This window comes from Carassius carassius, chromosome 3, assembly GCF_963082965.1.
Source record: "Carassius carassius chromosome 3, fCarCar2.1, whole genome shotgun sequence".
In the NCBI taxonomy this organism is placed as follows: domain Eukaryota; kingdom Metazoa; phylum Chordata; class Actinopteri; order Cypriniformes; family Cyprinidae; genus Carassius; species Carassius carassius.
In genome coordinates, this window is record NC_081757.1 from 6,803,162 (window position 1) to 6,821,567 (window position 18,406).

At 37.6% G+C, this 18,406-nt stretch overlaps 1 protein-coding gene across 1 annotated transcript in view; it reads right to left on the reverse strand.

Moving 5' to 3' along the window:
• The window catches only part of ntrk3b (neurotrophic tyrosine kinase, receptor, type 3b), a 126,600-nt gene that overhangs the window by 80,477 nt on the left and 27,717 nt on the right, over nt 1-18,406 (reverse strand). Inside the window, exons 2-3 of the mRNA XM_059526929.1 lie at nt 16,955-17,029; nt 13,247-13,318 (exon numbers count right to left, since the gene is read on the reverse strand). Of these exons, the coding sequence (XP_059382912.1) occupies nt 13,247-13,318; nt 16,955-17,029 (147 nt within the window). The remainder of the gene's footprint in view (nt 1-13,246; nt 13,319-16,954; nt 17,030-18,406) is intronic.

Consider the following 18,406-nt stretch of genomic DNA (forward strand, 5'->3'; position numbering starts at 1 on the left):
TAATACAGAAAACAAAGGGGAATATCTGCAATGGAAACGGCAGGAACACACAAACACAATGAGTAGACCCAACCAACACTATACACAAAGGCAGAGACTTAAATACAAAGGATAATGGGGAAACACAGGTGACATCATTGGAAAAAAAAACTTAACGAGGACAGGAAAATGACCAGATAAGAACAAACAGGGACAGAAACTGGGGCAAAACACGATTCAGACAATCCAGAATCCTGACATTAGGCCCTCTCCCAGAAGGCCCATCCTCCCGCCATAGAAACTACATGGGCCCAGGTGGGAACTTGAGAGGCAGATCAGGATGACTGACATCCAGGAGGGGGCCGGTAGACAGATTCCATGGGGGCAATGAAAGAGAGAGGAGCCAGGGAGGAGACAGGAGGTGCCAGGAGTTGGAGGAACCAAGCTGGACCAAGGCTACAGTCATTACTGTAGCCTACGGTGGACCCAACGGAGGGAGGAGCCATGCAGGAGGAATGGCCGCCGACTCCAAGGGTCCGACCAATGGCAGAGGAGCAGGTGGTGGAGGAGCCCGAGGCAGAGACAGAGAGCCAATAAGTGAGGGTGATGCTGAGGAACCGGGGGGCCAGGTTGGAGTCGAGGTCTCTGGTGACCAAGACTGAGGCAGAGATCTGGAGATCCACAGCGGAGCTGGATCGACTGAGGACCAAGATGGAGCTGGCACTAGGAAGGAGCCTAACAGAGACAATGGGATAGAGCGATGAGGTTCACCCAGAGGAGCAGATTCCAGAGGCGATGGTGGATCAACACCCGTCCAAGCCAGAGGGATGAGGGAGCCCAGTGGAGCTGTTGGATCGATGGGCGATGGTGGAGGTGAGGGAGCTAGGATCGGGCCTTGGAGACTGGAGGCGGAGGTGAGGGATTCTCCAGCCATGGTGACAATGGAGAATGGCAGACTCACGGAGCTCACACCGTATAGATGGTGGGCTGAGGGCGAGCAGAGTGGCTGACAGACGAGGCGGGAGGGTGAGCATTTGTGAGCCTCTGGGCTTTCAGGGCTAATCTCAGGTTTGGGAGGCCCCTCTGGGCTGGACAAGGGAACAGGACCCCTCTCCAGGCAGTATGTGGGAACCGCAGCCCACTCTGGGCTGGACATTGGAACATGGGTGACAAAGGGATCCAAGGGAGGAGGGAGTAGAGGAAGCAGGTCATCCTCTCAATCAATTAGGTCTTTTTCCCACCTCTCCTCTACCAAGTGGTGGTGAAGTCCTCTAAAGGACCATCTTCGGACACATAACCTGGGTAGCTGGTGGTGTTAGCAAACAAGAGGAACAGTCTTGTATGGTCCTCAAGAGATCTGTCCCCCTGCTCCAGCAGGAGGAGGAGGTATTTGGGACGGGTGAAGGCATCCATGAGGGAAACACTAAAGAAAAAATGGAAACAAAAATGGAGGGGAGACACGGAGGTTACTGTCTTTTGGTCGGGTCTTCTGTCATGATCTGTGCTTGGAGGAACAAGAGAGAAACGTGGAGTACAAACAATAGACCTTAATCCAGGAAACAGGGGAATATCCACAATTGAAAAGTCAGGAACACAATGAGTAGACCCGACCAACACTGAATGCAAAGGCAGAGACTTAAATACAAAGGATAATGGGGAAAAACACAGGTGGCATCAATGGAACATAATCAAACTAAACGAGGACAGCAACATGACCAAATAAGGACAAACAGGAACAGAAACCGAGGCAAAACACGACACAGACAGTCCAGAATCCTGACAATAATATCATAATAACAATTTTGATTCTCATAAATTTATTTTGCTCTTAGTATGTTTAGATATTTTTACAGGAATACAAGACAACTGTACTGTATAAAAAAAGAGAGTTGTTTTTTTTTTGTTTTTGTTTTTTTGCAGTGTAAGCAGCTTTTCGGAAAATAATTTAAATGTATGACTATTGGGCCAATGTCAACCAAAATATTCATGAGCCATGCTAACAAGGACTGGTACATGTTATAGATTGTTCCCACACTCTGGACTAAAAGCTTTAATTTTATATCACTGTAACGGCACACATCACAACAGTTATATTAGCAGGAAAGAAAAAGTTCACTTTAAAATGTTCCTCCTGTTTGTATTATGTCCGGTTCTGTATTTATTTATTTATTTATTTATTTTACACCAAGAATGAATTAAATTAACTGCCATTAAATACACTGAAGGCTTAAGTAGTGATACTGAAAATGCAACTTTGTATCACAGGAATAAATAACATTTTAAAATATATTAAAATATAAAACTGTTATTTTAAACTTTAACAATATTTTAAAATATAACAGTTTTTACAGTATTTTTATCAAATAAATGCAGCCTTGGTGAGCATTAAGAAACTTAATTTAAAAACATTTAAAAAATCATATCAATTCCAAACTTTGAACGGTTTCTGGCAGTTGATTCTTTTCATAGCCTGGTCTATACTGTGATACAGCCCAAACCTATTTTATACCTTCAAAAGCACTGATAAGGGCAAAGCTTGTGTGGACAGATACTAGAGGGTCCCGTGAATGACAGAGGTGTGAGGGGCACTAATGAATGCTGAACTGTCACTGTGCCTAGGCCTGGCAGAATGCCGGCAAAGCTGTCATCCACGGAGTCACCGTGCCCTGGCACCTGGCCCCGCAACCTTCAGCTGCTCTGATGAGTTGAGAGACAGGGGCAGATGGCAGTGTTGAACTAGCACAGGGTTACGGTGTTTGGAGCAAAGCTGCACGCCCCTGCAAAACTCAATCAGTGGGCTGCCTTGATCTGGTCTATCGGCTAGAGATTTGGTTTTCCTCACATAATTGGACACACTATATCAGTGAGATCAACCAGAAGTATGGAAAGAGATACTTAACACTATACTCTTATGTTAATTAAGGCTGCTTATTTGTTCGAAATACAATAAAACAGTAATATTGAGAAATATTATTACAATTTGACTGTTACACTTGTTTTCTGTTTGAATATATTTTAAAATGTAATTGATTCCTATGATGCAAAGCTGAATTTTCAGCTTCATTACTCCAGTCTCACATAATCCTTCAGAAATCAATATGTTGATTTGTTGCTCAAGACAAATGTATTATAATTATCAAAGTCTAAAACAGTTCTGTTCCGGTTAATCGTGATGATCTTTTTTCAGAATTCTTTAAAAAGTAGCTATTCTTCCTATTTTTTTTTCCCTATAGAAAAATAGAAAGCTTGAAAAGGCTGTATTTTCTTGTAACCTTACACATGTCTTTACTGGCTCTTTTCATCAATGTATTGTATCTTTTATTAAATTGATAAAAGTACTAATTTCTTTAATAATAACTGTGTGTATACAATAATACATGAGAATATATACAGTACATGTATACATATATAAAGTGCTTAATTTGTACATTTCGAGGTCCCGGAACAAAGCGGGGTAACGGATCCGGCATGTGATTACAGGAGGGAGAGGTAAAGGAACACCCGCGCAAACACATTGCTGGATCAGTTTAAGTGATTTAAATAGCGTGCACCAGTTGCATTTAGTATGTAAAGTCATGAATAACATGGAAATGCCATACGATTTTAAAACAACAATTTCCAGGACTAAAGACGTTTTGAAAAAGTTATGGACTCTGTTTAATAGAGTTATATTTAATCAGGTCCTAAATTTCTGTGGGTGTATAGCTATATCGCATGGATTTAATAATTCTCGCAGCTTTCAAGTTTATAATGAGGGAAATTTCTGCATTTATTCAACATATATTTGATTAATAAAATAAATCAACACAAACTATTAGATTAAATCAGTCATTCGAAACCAGCCTTCGAATCCATGAACTCTCTCGGAGCGCACTTCTCATCAGCGCATCTTGTCTGCACTACAGCGACCTGCTGCACGCTGCGATACAAGACTCACTTGCATTTCGATCGGGACAGCTGACAGAACTGTCACTTGACTAATCAGGTTGCATTGTCACAAAAATGAGGAGATCTGTGTTTTGTCTGCATCTGAGGCAAGTGCAGTGCATTAAATGCCATCACCTTTTACAGGTTAGGGTATAATGTTTATTGTTGCTATGGGCGCTTAGATTTTCTTGTTGTTTAATACACTTAGCCAAAATCTCATGATATAGATGATTAAGCACTTACGCACAGCAGGATATTTACTGCGTACAAAAGTGTTTTGGCTAGATGGCAAAAAACCTACTTCTCAGTCTTCAAGGACACACAAACAATAGCCTTAACAGACCTAATGTTTGAGTAAAGAAAATGCTATACTATTCAAACAGTTATTTGTTTACCCTTACTAAGGGTAAGCGGAGATCTGTCTCCTCCAGGCTGTGTGCGCGCGTCAATCTGAGTGAAGGCGCGAAGTGACGAGGTTTCACGAGAGCTTGAGGATCCAATGGCATTACGAAGTTTTACAAGCTCCTTTTAATACTTATCATTGGTTAAATTATTCTAAAACCCTGTGATTTAAAATAATAATAACGAATTATAATAGAGATATTATTTTTGGATAATTTTTCACGGCACATATCTGGCTATTCTCTGTCTGCCATACGGAAACGCCGCCCCTGGAGGAGGTGGATCCGCCAAAATGAGGTGCCGGATCGGATTTCGGAGGTGCCGGATCCGGATCCGGCTTGTTCCGGCACAAATTAAGCCCTGCATATATATAGTGTGCTATTTTGCTTGGCACTTGTAAACAGCATATAGTTATGCTAATCATGGTAGAGTTAGGAAAAATATTAATGGTAAAATTAGAGTGACCGTGTCCTCTTTTTCACATACATTTCCAGGTCTGGATTTTTTAATTGCCAAAAAATGTCCCAGTTTTGGCTTTGTTTTCATGCTGACTTACTGTCTGGCACAAAAAGAAATAGATCAAATGAAAAAAATAAAGAAAAGAAAAATATAGCCAGCTGTGGACTCTAAAGGATGGACTGAATATGGGATGTGAAATGAAATCACACTGCCCACAAAGTTTCCACTTTTAGTTATTAGCATAATTTCTGCCAAGCTGACTGATATAGCAAAAAAAAAAAAAAGATATTTGATAATGCCAGTGTCCTACTGTCTGGAAGCCTAACCTGACAGGAGAAGCTTCTGTGGGTTTAAATTAGATCAGTCAGATACATGCACAGAGTGAGCATAATATTGTGCATGAAACCTGTGCTTGTACAGTACCGCATGCTGCAAATAAATCCAATACTAGTACTTTTAGATTTAACTCAATCAAACTATATGTGCAAAATTCCTTCATATTTATTAATTGATTACAATTAGTTTTATAATTAAAGAAGGGGAAAATCTAAATCTTAAAGTGCAACCAGTAAACTTGCAGGTCATAATGGTTCATGCATATTGCTTCAGCTTTACATTTATATTTAAACATCAGTTTTAGACTTAACTTTTTTATTTATTTCTCAAGTTTCAGCTTGCATGTTCAGGAAATTATTCAGAAACAGAGAAGACGAAAGCTGCTGCAGTCTGTAATTCGATAAAAACATGTTTCCTTCTTACTGTATATGGAGAGAAAAATCTCGGTTACATATGGTAACCCTCGTTCCCTTAAGGAGGGAACAGAGACATCACGTCAGTGACAGACAAATTGGGATATCGCTTCGATAGACCAATCTACTTCGACTTTAACTAAAAGAGCAAATGCACATCGGCATGAAATTATTGCATCCAGCTGCCGGTGATCACAGTGTGAGTATAATAAGGCAGCAAGTGCAATGCATTCCAGGTTTTTGCTTCAGAGCCTAGCCGGTGACCTGGCGGCTCAGTACTGGTACAGCAACCATGGCGACGGGACGTGACATCTCCTTTCCCTCCTTCATGAAACAAGGGTTACCTTGCGTAACCGAGACGTTCCCTTCCATTCAGTCACTCTCGACATCACGTCGGGGACCAACGAATTGGGATCCCTACCAAAACGTACCCGTTCCACTGGGAACAGGGACACTGGGGAAACCCCATCCTTCCCGAAGGAGTTTTCGGAAGCAAATACACATATAGCATCCATTTCGATGTATATGGAGAAATTGGAGATGATTGTAACCCCCGTGGGAAGGCAGAAGTCTGCTGGGGAAAAACGGGCTCTAAGGCTATACCATGGACTATATACATACAAGTACCCCTTAGTAGTGATGCGCAGGTCGGGGTTTTTTACAACCCGCGGGTCCCGCTTTTATGAAATTATTTGGCCCGCCCAAGCCTGCCCCGCGAAATAAAATAAAATTTCTTGACCCGCCCCGCACATCGGAACACACGGAAGTTACGTTGCTACTTATGCCTTCGTATCGTAACCTTATCAAAGAACATAATAAAATATGAAAATATCTTTTCCAGATATTTAATATAGGCTATAGGTAATTGCACTATGATGGTTCGTTCGTGGACAAATCTTTTAGGTGAACGAATCGTTCTCGTTTACGTAATCCACTGACCATAGACAGTAAAAGACTAATTTCTCGTTCAATGAAGTTCTTCCCACAGCAGCGCGCGAGCGCGGCGCTATTAGAAGCGCATGCGCAGCTCGTGAAACAGCTCGTGAACAGCTCTGTGAACTGTTTCATCCTGTCAAAGCTCAAGATGTGACGGAGCATGTGACTTCTTGAATGTAGTGAACGAATACGATATTCTCGTAGGTGAAAGAGTTGAATGAACTGATACATCTCGTTTGTGAATGAAATGAATGAGAGTACCTACAGGGTCAGTCGGCAATCAGCAATCAGCAGATACAAAGCGCAGTTATTTTGTTTTTAGTGACCCGCCCCAACCCGCCCCGCAATAAAGTGCCAATTTCTTAACCCGCCCCAACCCGAACCACTGGTTAACCGCGGGGCCCACGGGTTATGAGTCAACCTGCGCATCACTACCCCTTAGGTCTCAATATGGAACACAGCCTTCCACGGTTCTCACAGATTCATCATGAAGGTCTGGCGCCGGATGTTCTCTACAGTACAGACACTCAGTTTTAGCAAGCCGACACTAACCGGGGCCTCTCAGTGCCACTACCCTTTTGAGGTGAGAACACAGGAGGATACCAGCTCTACACGAAGGCTATAGAACCTAGAGAACATGTAAGGGGTCACCCAGCCCGCAGCTCTACAAATATCTGTCGCTCGGCTCTGAAGCAAAAAGCTGGTATGCATTACACCCACTGCCTTAATATACTCACGCTGTGATCAGCTGCAACTGGATACAATAATTGCATGCCAATGTGCATTGGCTCGTTTAGATTACACTCAAAGTAGATTGGTCTATCGAAGCGATATCCCAATTCGTCGTCATCACCAACATGATGTCGAGAGTGACTGACTGAAAGGGAACTCAAAGTTACTGTGGGGAAAAAAACTAAAATGGAAATAAAAATGTAATTATATGTGCAAATTTGCAGCACTGAACCAGTCATGTAAACAACTTAGCTCACTGCCTGAAAGATCTCAGAAACAACAACTTGAATAAATGTCACCATGAGAAGTTTTTGTTCACATTTTTCTGCTATTATATAAAAGGCCACACAACTGGAACTGAACAATGTTGAGTACACCAACAAACTTTCTTTTTTTCATCATTTGGGATGAAACACATACTGTTCTATGCTGCAGAATCAACTATCAGCTGTTGTTGGGAAAGCAGGCTAAAGCAAGATGACCCCAACGGTGAGTGGACAGGGTGTGAATGGCAGACATCTTCCCACAATCCTCCGGAGTTTGAGCCGACAGTAAGGAGCTTGAGCTCGTAGCTGTGATAAAACACTTCGGACTAGACTGAGTGACAGCGGCTTGGAGAGGCTGTCTTTACCTGTGTACACATGGTGTCAGGCCCAGAGCATGTAACTGTCTGTCAAAACCTAAGCTGCTGACTGAGCGAAGCACGTGAGCTTGGGTGGATCAATACACCCTAATCTTATTTAAAGTACAGAAATCTTAAGGGGAAAATTTTATATTAGTTTAAGCCTGCAGAGAAAACAATATGACTTGTGTGTCATATATATGCCATATTGCAATTATAGTGACTAACTATAGATCATCTTTGGCTCTCACTGACAGATTTCGGCATGAAAGCTGGTAAAGGAGAACTATACTCTTGTGATAAGAAAAATATTCAATTATTAAATGCTATTTTTTATTATTATAAAGGCTCATTATAAATCCATCAGGTTGAAAAAAAACTCTCAAAATACGACTAACCATATCAGCTATAGGCCTACCTAGTTGGTGAAAATGCATTCACCCTTCAGGCCATCCAAGATGTGGAAAGGTAGTCACAGTAGAACATTTATTTCTTTTCATAAAGAAGCTCCACGTAAGATGCATAAGATCCCAAGACATTCTGCCATTTATCATTAAATTATGAAGTACTTCTTAATGGATAATTTATTCATGGAATGAAACCCAGATGGGACGTTTAACAAAAAGGAAGTCAAACAATTCTTGACACTTTTTCTTTTTTTCATTAAAAAGGCACAGTATTAAATACAAGGTAAAAGGGGTAAAAATTACGTTAATGATTTTAATTCTTTATGATAGCCCTTTATAAAGATGCTAAGGGCCTTAACAATTTTAAAAAATGAGTGATACTGTATAATGCCTTTAATGTTTTGAAACCACAAAGAAAGACAGGGTGCTTCCCAAGCGGTGTAACAAACAAAGTGTAGCATTCAACCACTAGCAAAAGCAGCAATTAATCCAAGCAGAGTATCACGTTAGTGGGCAGACCCCTCTGAATTCCTGCTCTGTACCCAACCACAGCTATTAGCTTATCAACCGCAAAGGCTAATCTTACTGAGATGTTTGGAAAGCTTTCACAGCCTCTAAAATATTCCTACTTTGCTACATCCATCTTTGGGCAGCTTACAGTCTGTTTACTGGCCATCTCACGCACATTTTGCACAAAAATGGCAGAAGCTGCAAAATCGCCAGTTCCAAAACGGTTGACGTGATACATGACTTCTGTCATACATGACACAGTTTAAGATATTGAAGATGAACACCGAGCCGAGCCAGATAATGAACGAAAGATTGAGTCATCGGTTTTCGGATCACCACTGGTTCTGACAGACAGTTCGATTCAATTAATCGGTTGAAGAAAACGGTTCACTGGTTCTTTTGCGCTCAACGTAATGGCGTCATTGGCGATGATTGCCCTTCATTCAAGCCTTCGGTTTACCTGGGCTCATAACATTAGCACAGAATCAGTTCAGAATCAATCACCAAAAGAATCAGTTCGGTTCAGACGCTCTGTGTGTCGATTTGCTTCCCACTGAATCACGCATGCGCAGTATCATCAGCTCCTCGGTTCTCGAATCGGACACGTCTGACAGAAACAGTTCTTGACTTGAGAACGAATCAATCTTTTGTTCGTTATCTGGCTCGGCTCTGTGTTCATCTTCAGTTCTCTCTTCACAGCAGTTCAGTCAGTATACTGTTTGAGTAAATTAATTACTCAGGGATATTGTTTTAACTCAGAGGGAGTGTCAGCCACATTAAACAAGTTAACAGCTTAAGTCGTTTGATGATGTTTTTATTAACTTTCTGGACATGGACAGTAAACCATACACACAGTTTCAATGGAGGGACTGAGAGCTCTCGGACTAAATCTAAAATACCTTAAACTGTGTTCCGAAAATGAACGGAGGTCTCACGGGTTTGGAACAACATGATTTAGATTTTTCAATGAACTAACCCTTTAACTAATGATGGAGCCCTTAGTGTCCATACATTTTAAAGAAAACCCTCCATGATATTACTTTATATCATTTACAGCTGCAGTGTTTGAGAAAATAGCAGCTCACGTTTGTGAAGGTAGCTGTAACATGCATGGACACTAACTGTAAATACACACAATTAGAATGGACCATTTTACCGCCACCGTTGTCTCGATGAACAATACATGTTGCATCTGCCAAATGGAGTCTGACTAGTCTGACTAAAACATTTAGGGCCAAAAAAATCAGTTGTCATTCTCTGGTGAGTCAACAGAAGTGTTGGGATGGAGTAAAGTGATCTGCCAGAAGAAACAACAAATCAGTAAGACCACAAAAAAATAAATAAATAAATAAATAAATAAATAATAATAATAATAATAAAAATATCAGGCATCACTGGGCAGAAGCTTTTAAGATCAGTGTGGGATCTCAGGGGTTTTATACTAAAAATAAAGGTACTTGAAAGTACTGATTTTGAGGTAATTTTATTTATAGTCACTCATATAAATATATAAAGCATAATAAAATAGATTCTAATATAATACAGTTGTTCTTATTACCATTTTTTTTTTTACTTGTAGTCCTTCCGGAAATAGCGACTTCATCATGAATAAAACTATAAAAATGACATAACATCATTCTTTCTATATCCACTAATGAATAAGTCACTTTATTTTAATCCTATACAAATCAAAGGATCAAAATCAGGATCGAAATCTGGAAAAGGTATTTTCTGTCCTTGCAACCTAAACCACTTCTTTGACTTTTTATATTCCATAATGCATGTTATATTTAGAATATGCAGGCTAATCATCTTTCTAAGGCAGCTAATGCATCTAGCTGTCCTATTAACTGCATCTACAGTAACTGTTCTTTGTGTTATTGGCTCCAGAGTGCTAAGCATGATAATTAGTTCAGGGAGAACTGTATATATCCAATGAATTAAATCCAGACTTAAATGTGATCAAAATGCATGTTTATAGCTAAAGTGAAAGAAACTTGAAACTTAGAATAAGTCATTTTTTCACTGAATTGATTCACTGAATAAATGCAATAAATAAATTCAGTTTGTATTTCCACATGAATGAAGCATCAACAAACATTTAATTAAATAATGTTGTATGCATTAAAAAAAGCTAAAACAACCTCAACCCCCCCACCCACACAAAAAAAGAAAACAACAAAAAAAGATAAAATATTAATATTCACAAAATCGGTTCCCTGTACTGTATAGCAATGTCATTGTATCACAAATCTAGATGTATGCTGTACTTCACATAACCCATATTTGTAAAAAAGGACAGTATGTACTAGACTGTAAATATGGTATGATGAAACATAAAAAATATGACCAACAAAAAGCATTTAGACTATTATAATATTACAATATGTCTAGCTGTATTCCACACATAAGATCACTCAACCCTACAGTGAAGTCATTTGTTAGAAATACTCTTGCGCTGATCTGAGTCATGTTCAAATGAACACATAATATTTGGCCCTAATTGAATGGGATGTCAGAAGAGGGGGTTCGTTGAGGAAAGTGACATTTTGGGAAAGAATAATCACGTAGAGGAGAAGGACTTAATGAGGGAGCGACTTTCCACCCTCCCAAGAGGATATGACCTTTCCTCCTTCCCTTCAATGGGTCCTTCAAATTTATTAGGCTCCTGTTAATATGTGGGCTGTGGAGACACAACGTCTGGCCACCCAGACTGCGCTCCGTCTTTTAAAACATAGGACATTTAGGACGCATAAAAACCAAAAGGTTCATTCAAATCAATGTGTGGAAATAACAAGCGGGTTTCTTTGGGAGTTGGGGGATTCATTGTAATGGAAATTTGGTTGAGATTAAGGAGCGTGCTATCAGTCAAACAAAAATATATAAACTACTTATATATTCTTGTTATTGCAAGTTATTTCATAAAAAAAAGGTCATATTTTATCCTAAAACCCAAAGTGAAGAGTTAAGGGACTGCCAATTGTTTGAAAATAATCTCTTCATAAATATAAACATTTTAACAGTAGTAAAATCAGCTTAATTTTCCTAATGCAAAATATATTTTTTTATCTATTTCCCATTATATTATTTTATTATAGACTCTTAAAAATAAGGGGTTTTTATTAGCATTGATGGTTCCATGAAGAACCTTTAACATCCTTTAACAACCTTTCCATTGCATAAATGGTGCTTAATAGTGGACAAATTTTCTTTAAATTATTAAAATGTTATTTTCAAAATGGTTCTTCTATGGCATTGCTGAGAAACCCCCCTTTTGAAACCTTTATTTTTAAGAGTGTATATAACTTTAATTGTATGTATAGAGAGAGAGAGAGAGAGAGAGAGAGAGACAGATTCATTCATCCACTGAATAATGTATGTTTGTTTATTAAGAGAAACTCAAACTTATCAGAGTCAAGGAGGTCTAAAATCTCAGTAGTTGTACTGTACTTAAATTTCTCCACATGGCCTTAATTAATGTTTTTTTTTTTTTTTTATGCTGCCCGTTACTGAATGTGATTTATTTCCATTGACTATTACAGCTTCAAAAGGGGCCACTTTAATCCTCTGAGAGCCACAAATGAATAAAACACAAGCAGTCATCGTCTTTGTAACTGAAGTTCCTGCCCATATTTCTTAATGAGCCCACAATTAGCATGTACATCTGTTTGTCCGTGCCTTAAGTGAACACAGGATCTTTTACTTTTTGGCCCATTCATGAAGTGCTTAGCCCATTCACTTGCCTATAACTGAGACCATTATTGCATACCCTAGAAAATCATGCGTTGCTCTGCTTGTGAGATTGTGCATTGAAAAGACAGACTTCTCTCTAGTGATGTATTTTGGATTTAGTCTGCTTAAACCCTGCTTTTTTTCTTACAATCTACTGCAAGCTGCACATTCAGCCAATCTGCCATCTAATCAACAACTGACTGATAGAACCAAGTCCCTCCCCAACATGTTTCCTTTATTAACTTGAGGAAACTTGTTCCTGGATCAACATTGAGTTGTAATATTTTCTTAGTTAAACAAACGCAAAGCTTACACCAAGAAAAAATAGTTCAAGCAAGAGTACAGTGCCGACTGCTGTTACTCAGATGAGCCTGTGTTATTAGCTTTTACAGGTTGTTATATAGGGATAACATACCTCAGAATGTCGCGACTGACCAATCAGAATCAAGTATTCCACAGAGCCATGTAATAAGATGTGTTACAAGACACAATCAATGCATTAAAACTACTTTTATAATGCATTATATAACAGTGTTACCACAATTTTCACCCAAGAATCACTAGTAAATTCACAATTAATTACAATGAAATGATAAGTAAAACATTTAATTAAATGAAATTTTGAAATAGAAAGATTAAAATTGTACTTTCTTATAATCAGAGCACTCAATGTAAATTGCCCAACATTAGCCACTGTTTACAAGTGCATGGAAGTTAACATGAATTATTCATTCACTTAAAAGATAAATTCATAGAAAGACAAAAACATACTTTAAAGACATTTTACTCACATGTAGCGCAGGTGTGGGTTCTGGGCAAATGCACGTGCCTGGATTGTCCGTAAACTGCAATTTATTATTGTCCTGAAAAAAAAAGAGAGTTACTATTATATGTGACCTGTTCTGGCAAAATGAGTTACTTTATGAGTTTTTTTTTAATTTTTTTATTCTCCATTAAAAATGGAAGTTATTGGATGAAAAATGATTGAGCTACACCTGTTTGAAATCAATTGAGTCTACAAAGTAAATTTAGAGAAAAACTGATTTAAAGTTTTCTAAAGGTTCCAAAGAAAAGTCACCTAGCAACATTACATCATTTCCCCCACTTCATTTCTTAATAATCATTACTAGATTAATTATCACAGCATAGCCATTTTTTATTTTATCTTTGTTGTTATAAATGCAAAAAAAGAACAAATATAAGAAACAAGTGTATAGTGTATTACTTTTTCATTTCTCATCTAAATGAGCATTCAAAGCAAAAAATTAAGACATAGTGTAATGTATGGATCTAATATAATGTTACACATCCCATGTTTTTCCCAAACAGTTCCCCAAATGTTAACTTTATGCAGGCACTTCGGATAAAAGTCTGAAATAAAATGTTCAAATAAAAATACTTTTAGATGTTTAATTTTTATTCGGAGCATTGAGATCGCTAGACAAGGATTTATGTACTTATTTTGTGAAAAACTCAAAAATCGAACAAAATTGACATTTTGAAGCTCAAAATTAGCCTGTGCACATTCCGACTCATTTTGACAGCATGGGTCATATACGAAAAATGCACAGATCCTCTCAAAAATCTGTGAATGACAAGTGTCATTGGTTGGGCACAAATGAGCAGCATCAATCCAGCAATGATGAGGGCAAATTAATTTCCCAAGGTGAGACCACCAACATTTATTTCAGCCTCCACACAGCACGGTTCATCCAGTAATTTTGACTGAGGGCCTTGTTGTTGGTCATTTGCACCTGGCATTGCAAGTCGATCATTCAAACCTGAGGAAGCCAACAGTTCATTAGAGCCTTGCGGCTTGATGTACACTGTTTATGATGATAAACTGCAGAAGCAATCTCAGTTCACCATCTTTCCCCTCTCTTCAGAGAGTGTCATTAGAATAATGGTATCATCAGGGTCCCCAATTTCACAGCACTGAGCCGCAGCGGCAGCTGGAATGAATTGTGCATCCTAAAGACTCTGTGCACAGTCTCGGTGGCATTAATTGGTAATGACTGCATCTTTTCATTACAGGAATTTAATGCAAAAAGTGATTACACTCACAACACCCTTATCCAGTGAACAGTAATCAGTACAGAATTAGTTTTATTATGATGATGGCTCTATAGCTATAACTATTTCTAGGAATACAATTATCCATCTCTGTTATGTAGAAGATGTAAGGAGGATGTTAGCCGTGTTTATACCATTTCTCTCCTTAACCATTCAGCTCTTAAAAGCCTGAAAACAAATGCAAGGGGCCTTATTGTGAAACCCTCCTGATGGTCCTTCACGTGATGTGTGAACTTGTGGGGGTGGGATTACAAGTGTAGGCAGATGTTTTATTCCGGCGCTGATGCAATGTTGCTTTTGTGTATGCTGCTCCCTACGAGCAGGTCGGTGGTCTCTACCAGTGTTTAACTAGAAAAATTTGGCTGAATAAAAAAAAAAATGCTTAAAAAAACCTAGCACTTCAAATGTTGTTCAGGCCTTGTGTGCGTTGAATACCTCAAGATCTATACGAGGTTAAAAGGATAGTTCAGCCAAAAATAAAATACTGTCATCATTTACTTACACTCTTACAATACTTACATCATTTACGGTCCTTCCAAAACAGCATGGCGTCTTGCTACCGTGGAACACAAACGAGATATTTTGGGTACAAACAATATTTCCAAACAACAAAAATAAATTTTTGTACTGAACTAAGGTCGTATACATTAGGTTTGAAACAAGTCAATGGTGACAGAATTTTCATCTTTAGGTGAACTATTCCTTTAAGACTTTGTTTAGATGGATGGACCGATTGATAGATACTGTATGTGAATGTAAGATAGATAGATAGATAGATAGATAGATAGATAGATAGATAGATAGATAGATAGATAGATAGATAGATAGATAGATAGATAGATAGATAGATAGATAGATAGATTTGAGAAAAGTTTGTACATCAACTCATCATTGTTAAGTCAACATAATATCAGTGCACAAAACTACCAGCATACCCATCAAAACCCCAGGTGGGCTGAGATGTTGTATGACTCAACTAACCTAATCCACACCGAACCTCCACAGACAGGTCCTGCATTCATGCGTTTGGTTTTGTAATGTTGCTATCTACAGTGTTTGTGCTTAAAAAAAGATGTGAAGCACAGAGCTCAACACAGGCAGAGGCTGATGACCTTTAGTGGAAACTCAGAGGGTAATTTAGAGGCCTGGAGGTCAGAGCTGTTTTCAGGCGTGGGTTGGACCAGGAGAGACCACCATCAGCAGAAGAGAGCAACGTTAATGAGAAAAATGCAAATGGGAAGCTGGGAACAGTCCACTTGGCTTCCTTACTGAGGGATCAAGGGGAGTGGAGGAGGAAACTCAGTCTTGAGGATACGATGAAGAGAGGATGGGGTGAGGAAGATGGGAGGGCTTGACAGAGGTGAAGGGAAGCTCATAAGCAGGAGTGATGAAACTCTGTGGGAAGTCTGGATCCACAGCAGATGGTCTAGTCTGTTTTCATCTATATGCTTTTCAATGTATACTTTTAACTCGTGAAATCTTTTAACTATTTTTCACTGATGTTAAAACTGATTATATTTTCTGAAATGAGGAACAGATTAGCAACTTGTTATTTTATTCAATTGCATTAGAAATTACAATTCTCAAACAATTACCAGTTTGATATTGGTACATAATAGCCCCACTCTGGAGAATTTTTGGAGAAATTAAATAGTTCTCTAAAATGCTTGGTAATGGCAGCATTTGGCACAGTGAATCAAAAAATTTTACAAAAAAAGTTTACATTATTCTAATATAAGTACCATAAGTTTTTAGGAAAGGTGCAAAGAAGAATTTTTAACGTTTTTTTAACTACACGTTTTGGGGTCAGTAATATATTTTTTTTAATTTTATTTATTTATTATTATTTATTTTTTTACATCACAATATTACTGCTTTTGATTGTATTCTTGACTATCATCAGAGAAATATCTTACTGAGCCCAAACTTTTGAATAGAAGAGTATATACAAATCCTAAATATATCTATTATCTTCATATTAAAGATAATAAAGCAATTTCAAAATAACAAAATAATAATCACAATATAAATGTATTATTCCACTGCACACTTTGTGATTTTACAATTACTTTTTGCTACTTTGTTACTTGTCATATTGTATGATATAAACCCAGTGAATTTTCTTTTGGGTAAATGCCACTGGAGACTGTATGAAATCAGCTGTCACGATGTGTGCGATACAGATCTCAGGACTTTTGTCACGATTGACAGTGTTGAATGTGCTATCAATCACCTCACATTTTGACATCCTCATTGACAAACAAAACTGAAATTATATCACATAAACACGAGAAATCCATTGAGCAAATGTCAGTAATGATTTTTTTAAAGGAAGTGTTTGACAGCCTAAATTGTTCAGTGTGCACCAGGCTTTAGTGTAAAACACATATAATCACCAGTATAGGATCGGTTCTTTTAATACTCACAGTCTCTGGAGTCCTGTGTACAATTCCATGTCGACATCCTTAAGAATCTGCAATCCTGTCCAGTTCTCTATGTGTCTACAATAGAAAGAGAGAAAATACTGAAAACAGCACCACCAATTTATTCAAGCAGGGGATATGTGTTTTTCCGCTTGATGGCCGGGGCATGAACCCAATGGAAGGTCCCTGGAGTTTTGAAAAATGTATCATAATTCAGAGAGTGCTGGTGAAACATTCATCGCAGATGCATTGGTGTGTTGGTAAGGCAGATGGCCTAAGGGTGCGATTACGTACAAACCACACCGTGAAATAATTAGCAACACAATTTGGTTCTCCCTGGACTGTAAGGTCAAATGCATAGAACATGTGGGGAGCACAAAGATAATTATCATGTATACTGTGTAGAACAACCAGAGACATAAGTCAACTTGAATGTGGGAGCAGGGATCACTGTAACACACTATAACACACAGTGCACTCATTATAGCCATATCATGTGCAAGCTTAAATTAAACCTTTACCTCATCCCAAAATTATTTGCAAATTAAATCATTAAAATAAAAATTATATATATATATATTATATATATATATATATATATATATATATATATATATATATATATATATATATATATATATATATATATATATATATATATATATATATACAGTACAGACCAAAAGTTTGGAAACATTACTATTTTTAATGTTTTTGAAAGAAGTTTCTTCTGCTCATCAAGCCTGCATTTATTTGATCAAAAATACAGAAAAAAATTTAATATTGTGATATATTATTACAATTTTTAATAATTGTTTTTAAATTTATTATACTTTAAATTATCATTTATTTCTGTGATGCAAAGCTGATTTTTTAGGATCATTGTCACATGATCCTTTAGAAATCATTATAATATGATGATTCATTATCAAAGTTGGAAACAGTTCTGCTGCTTAATATTTTTTCAGAACATGTGATACTTTTTTAGGATACTTTGATGAATAAAAAGTAAAAAAAAAAGAAGCTATGTTTTTAAAATATAAATATTTTGTAATAACAATATACACTACTGGTCAGTAATTTGGGGTCAGTAATTTTTTTTCTTTCTTTCTTTTTTTAAATAAAATCAATTCTTTTATTCAGCAAGGATGTGTTAAATTGATAAAAAGTGATAGTAAAGAAAATATATTATTAGAATATATATTATTAGAATTTTTTTTATTTTGAATAAATGCAGTTCTTTTTAACCATTTATTCATCAAATATATTAGACAGCAGAACTGTTTCCAACACTCATAATAAATCAGAATATTAGAATGATTTCTAAATGATCATGTAATAGACTGAATGTTAAATGTGACACTGAAGGCTGAAGTAATGATGCTGAAAATTCAGCTTTGCATCACAGGAATAAATTATTTTTTTAAAGTATATTCAAATAGAAAACTATTATTT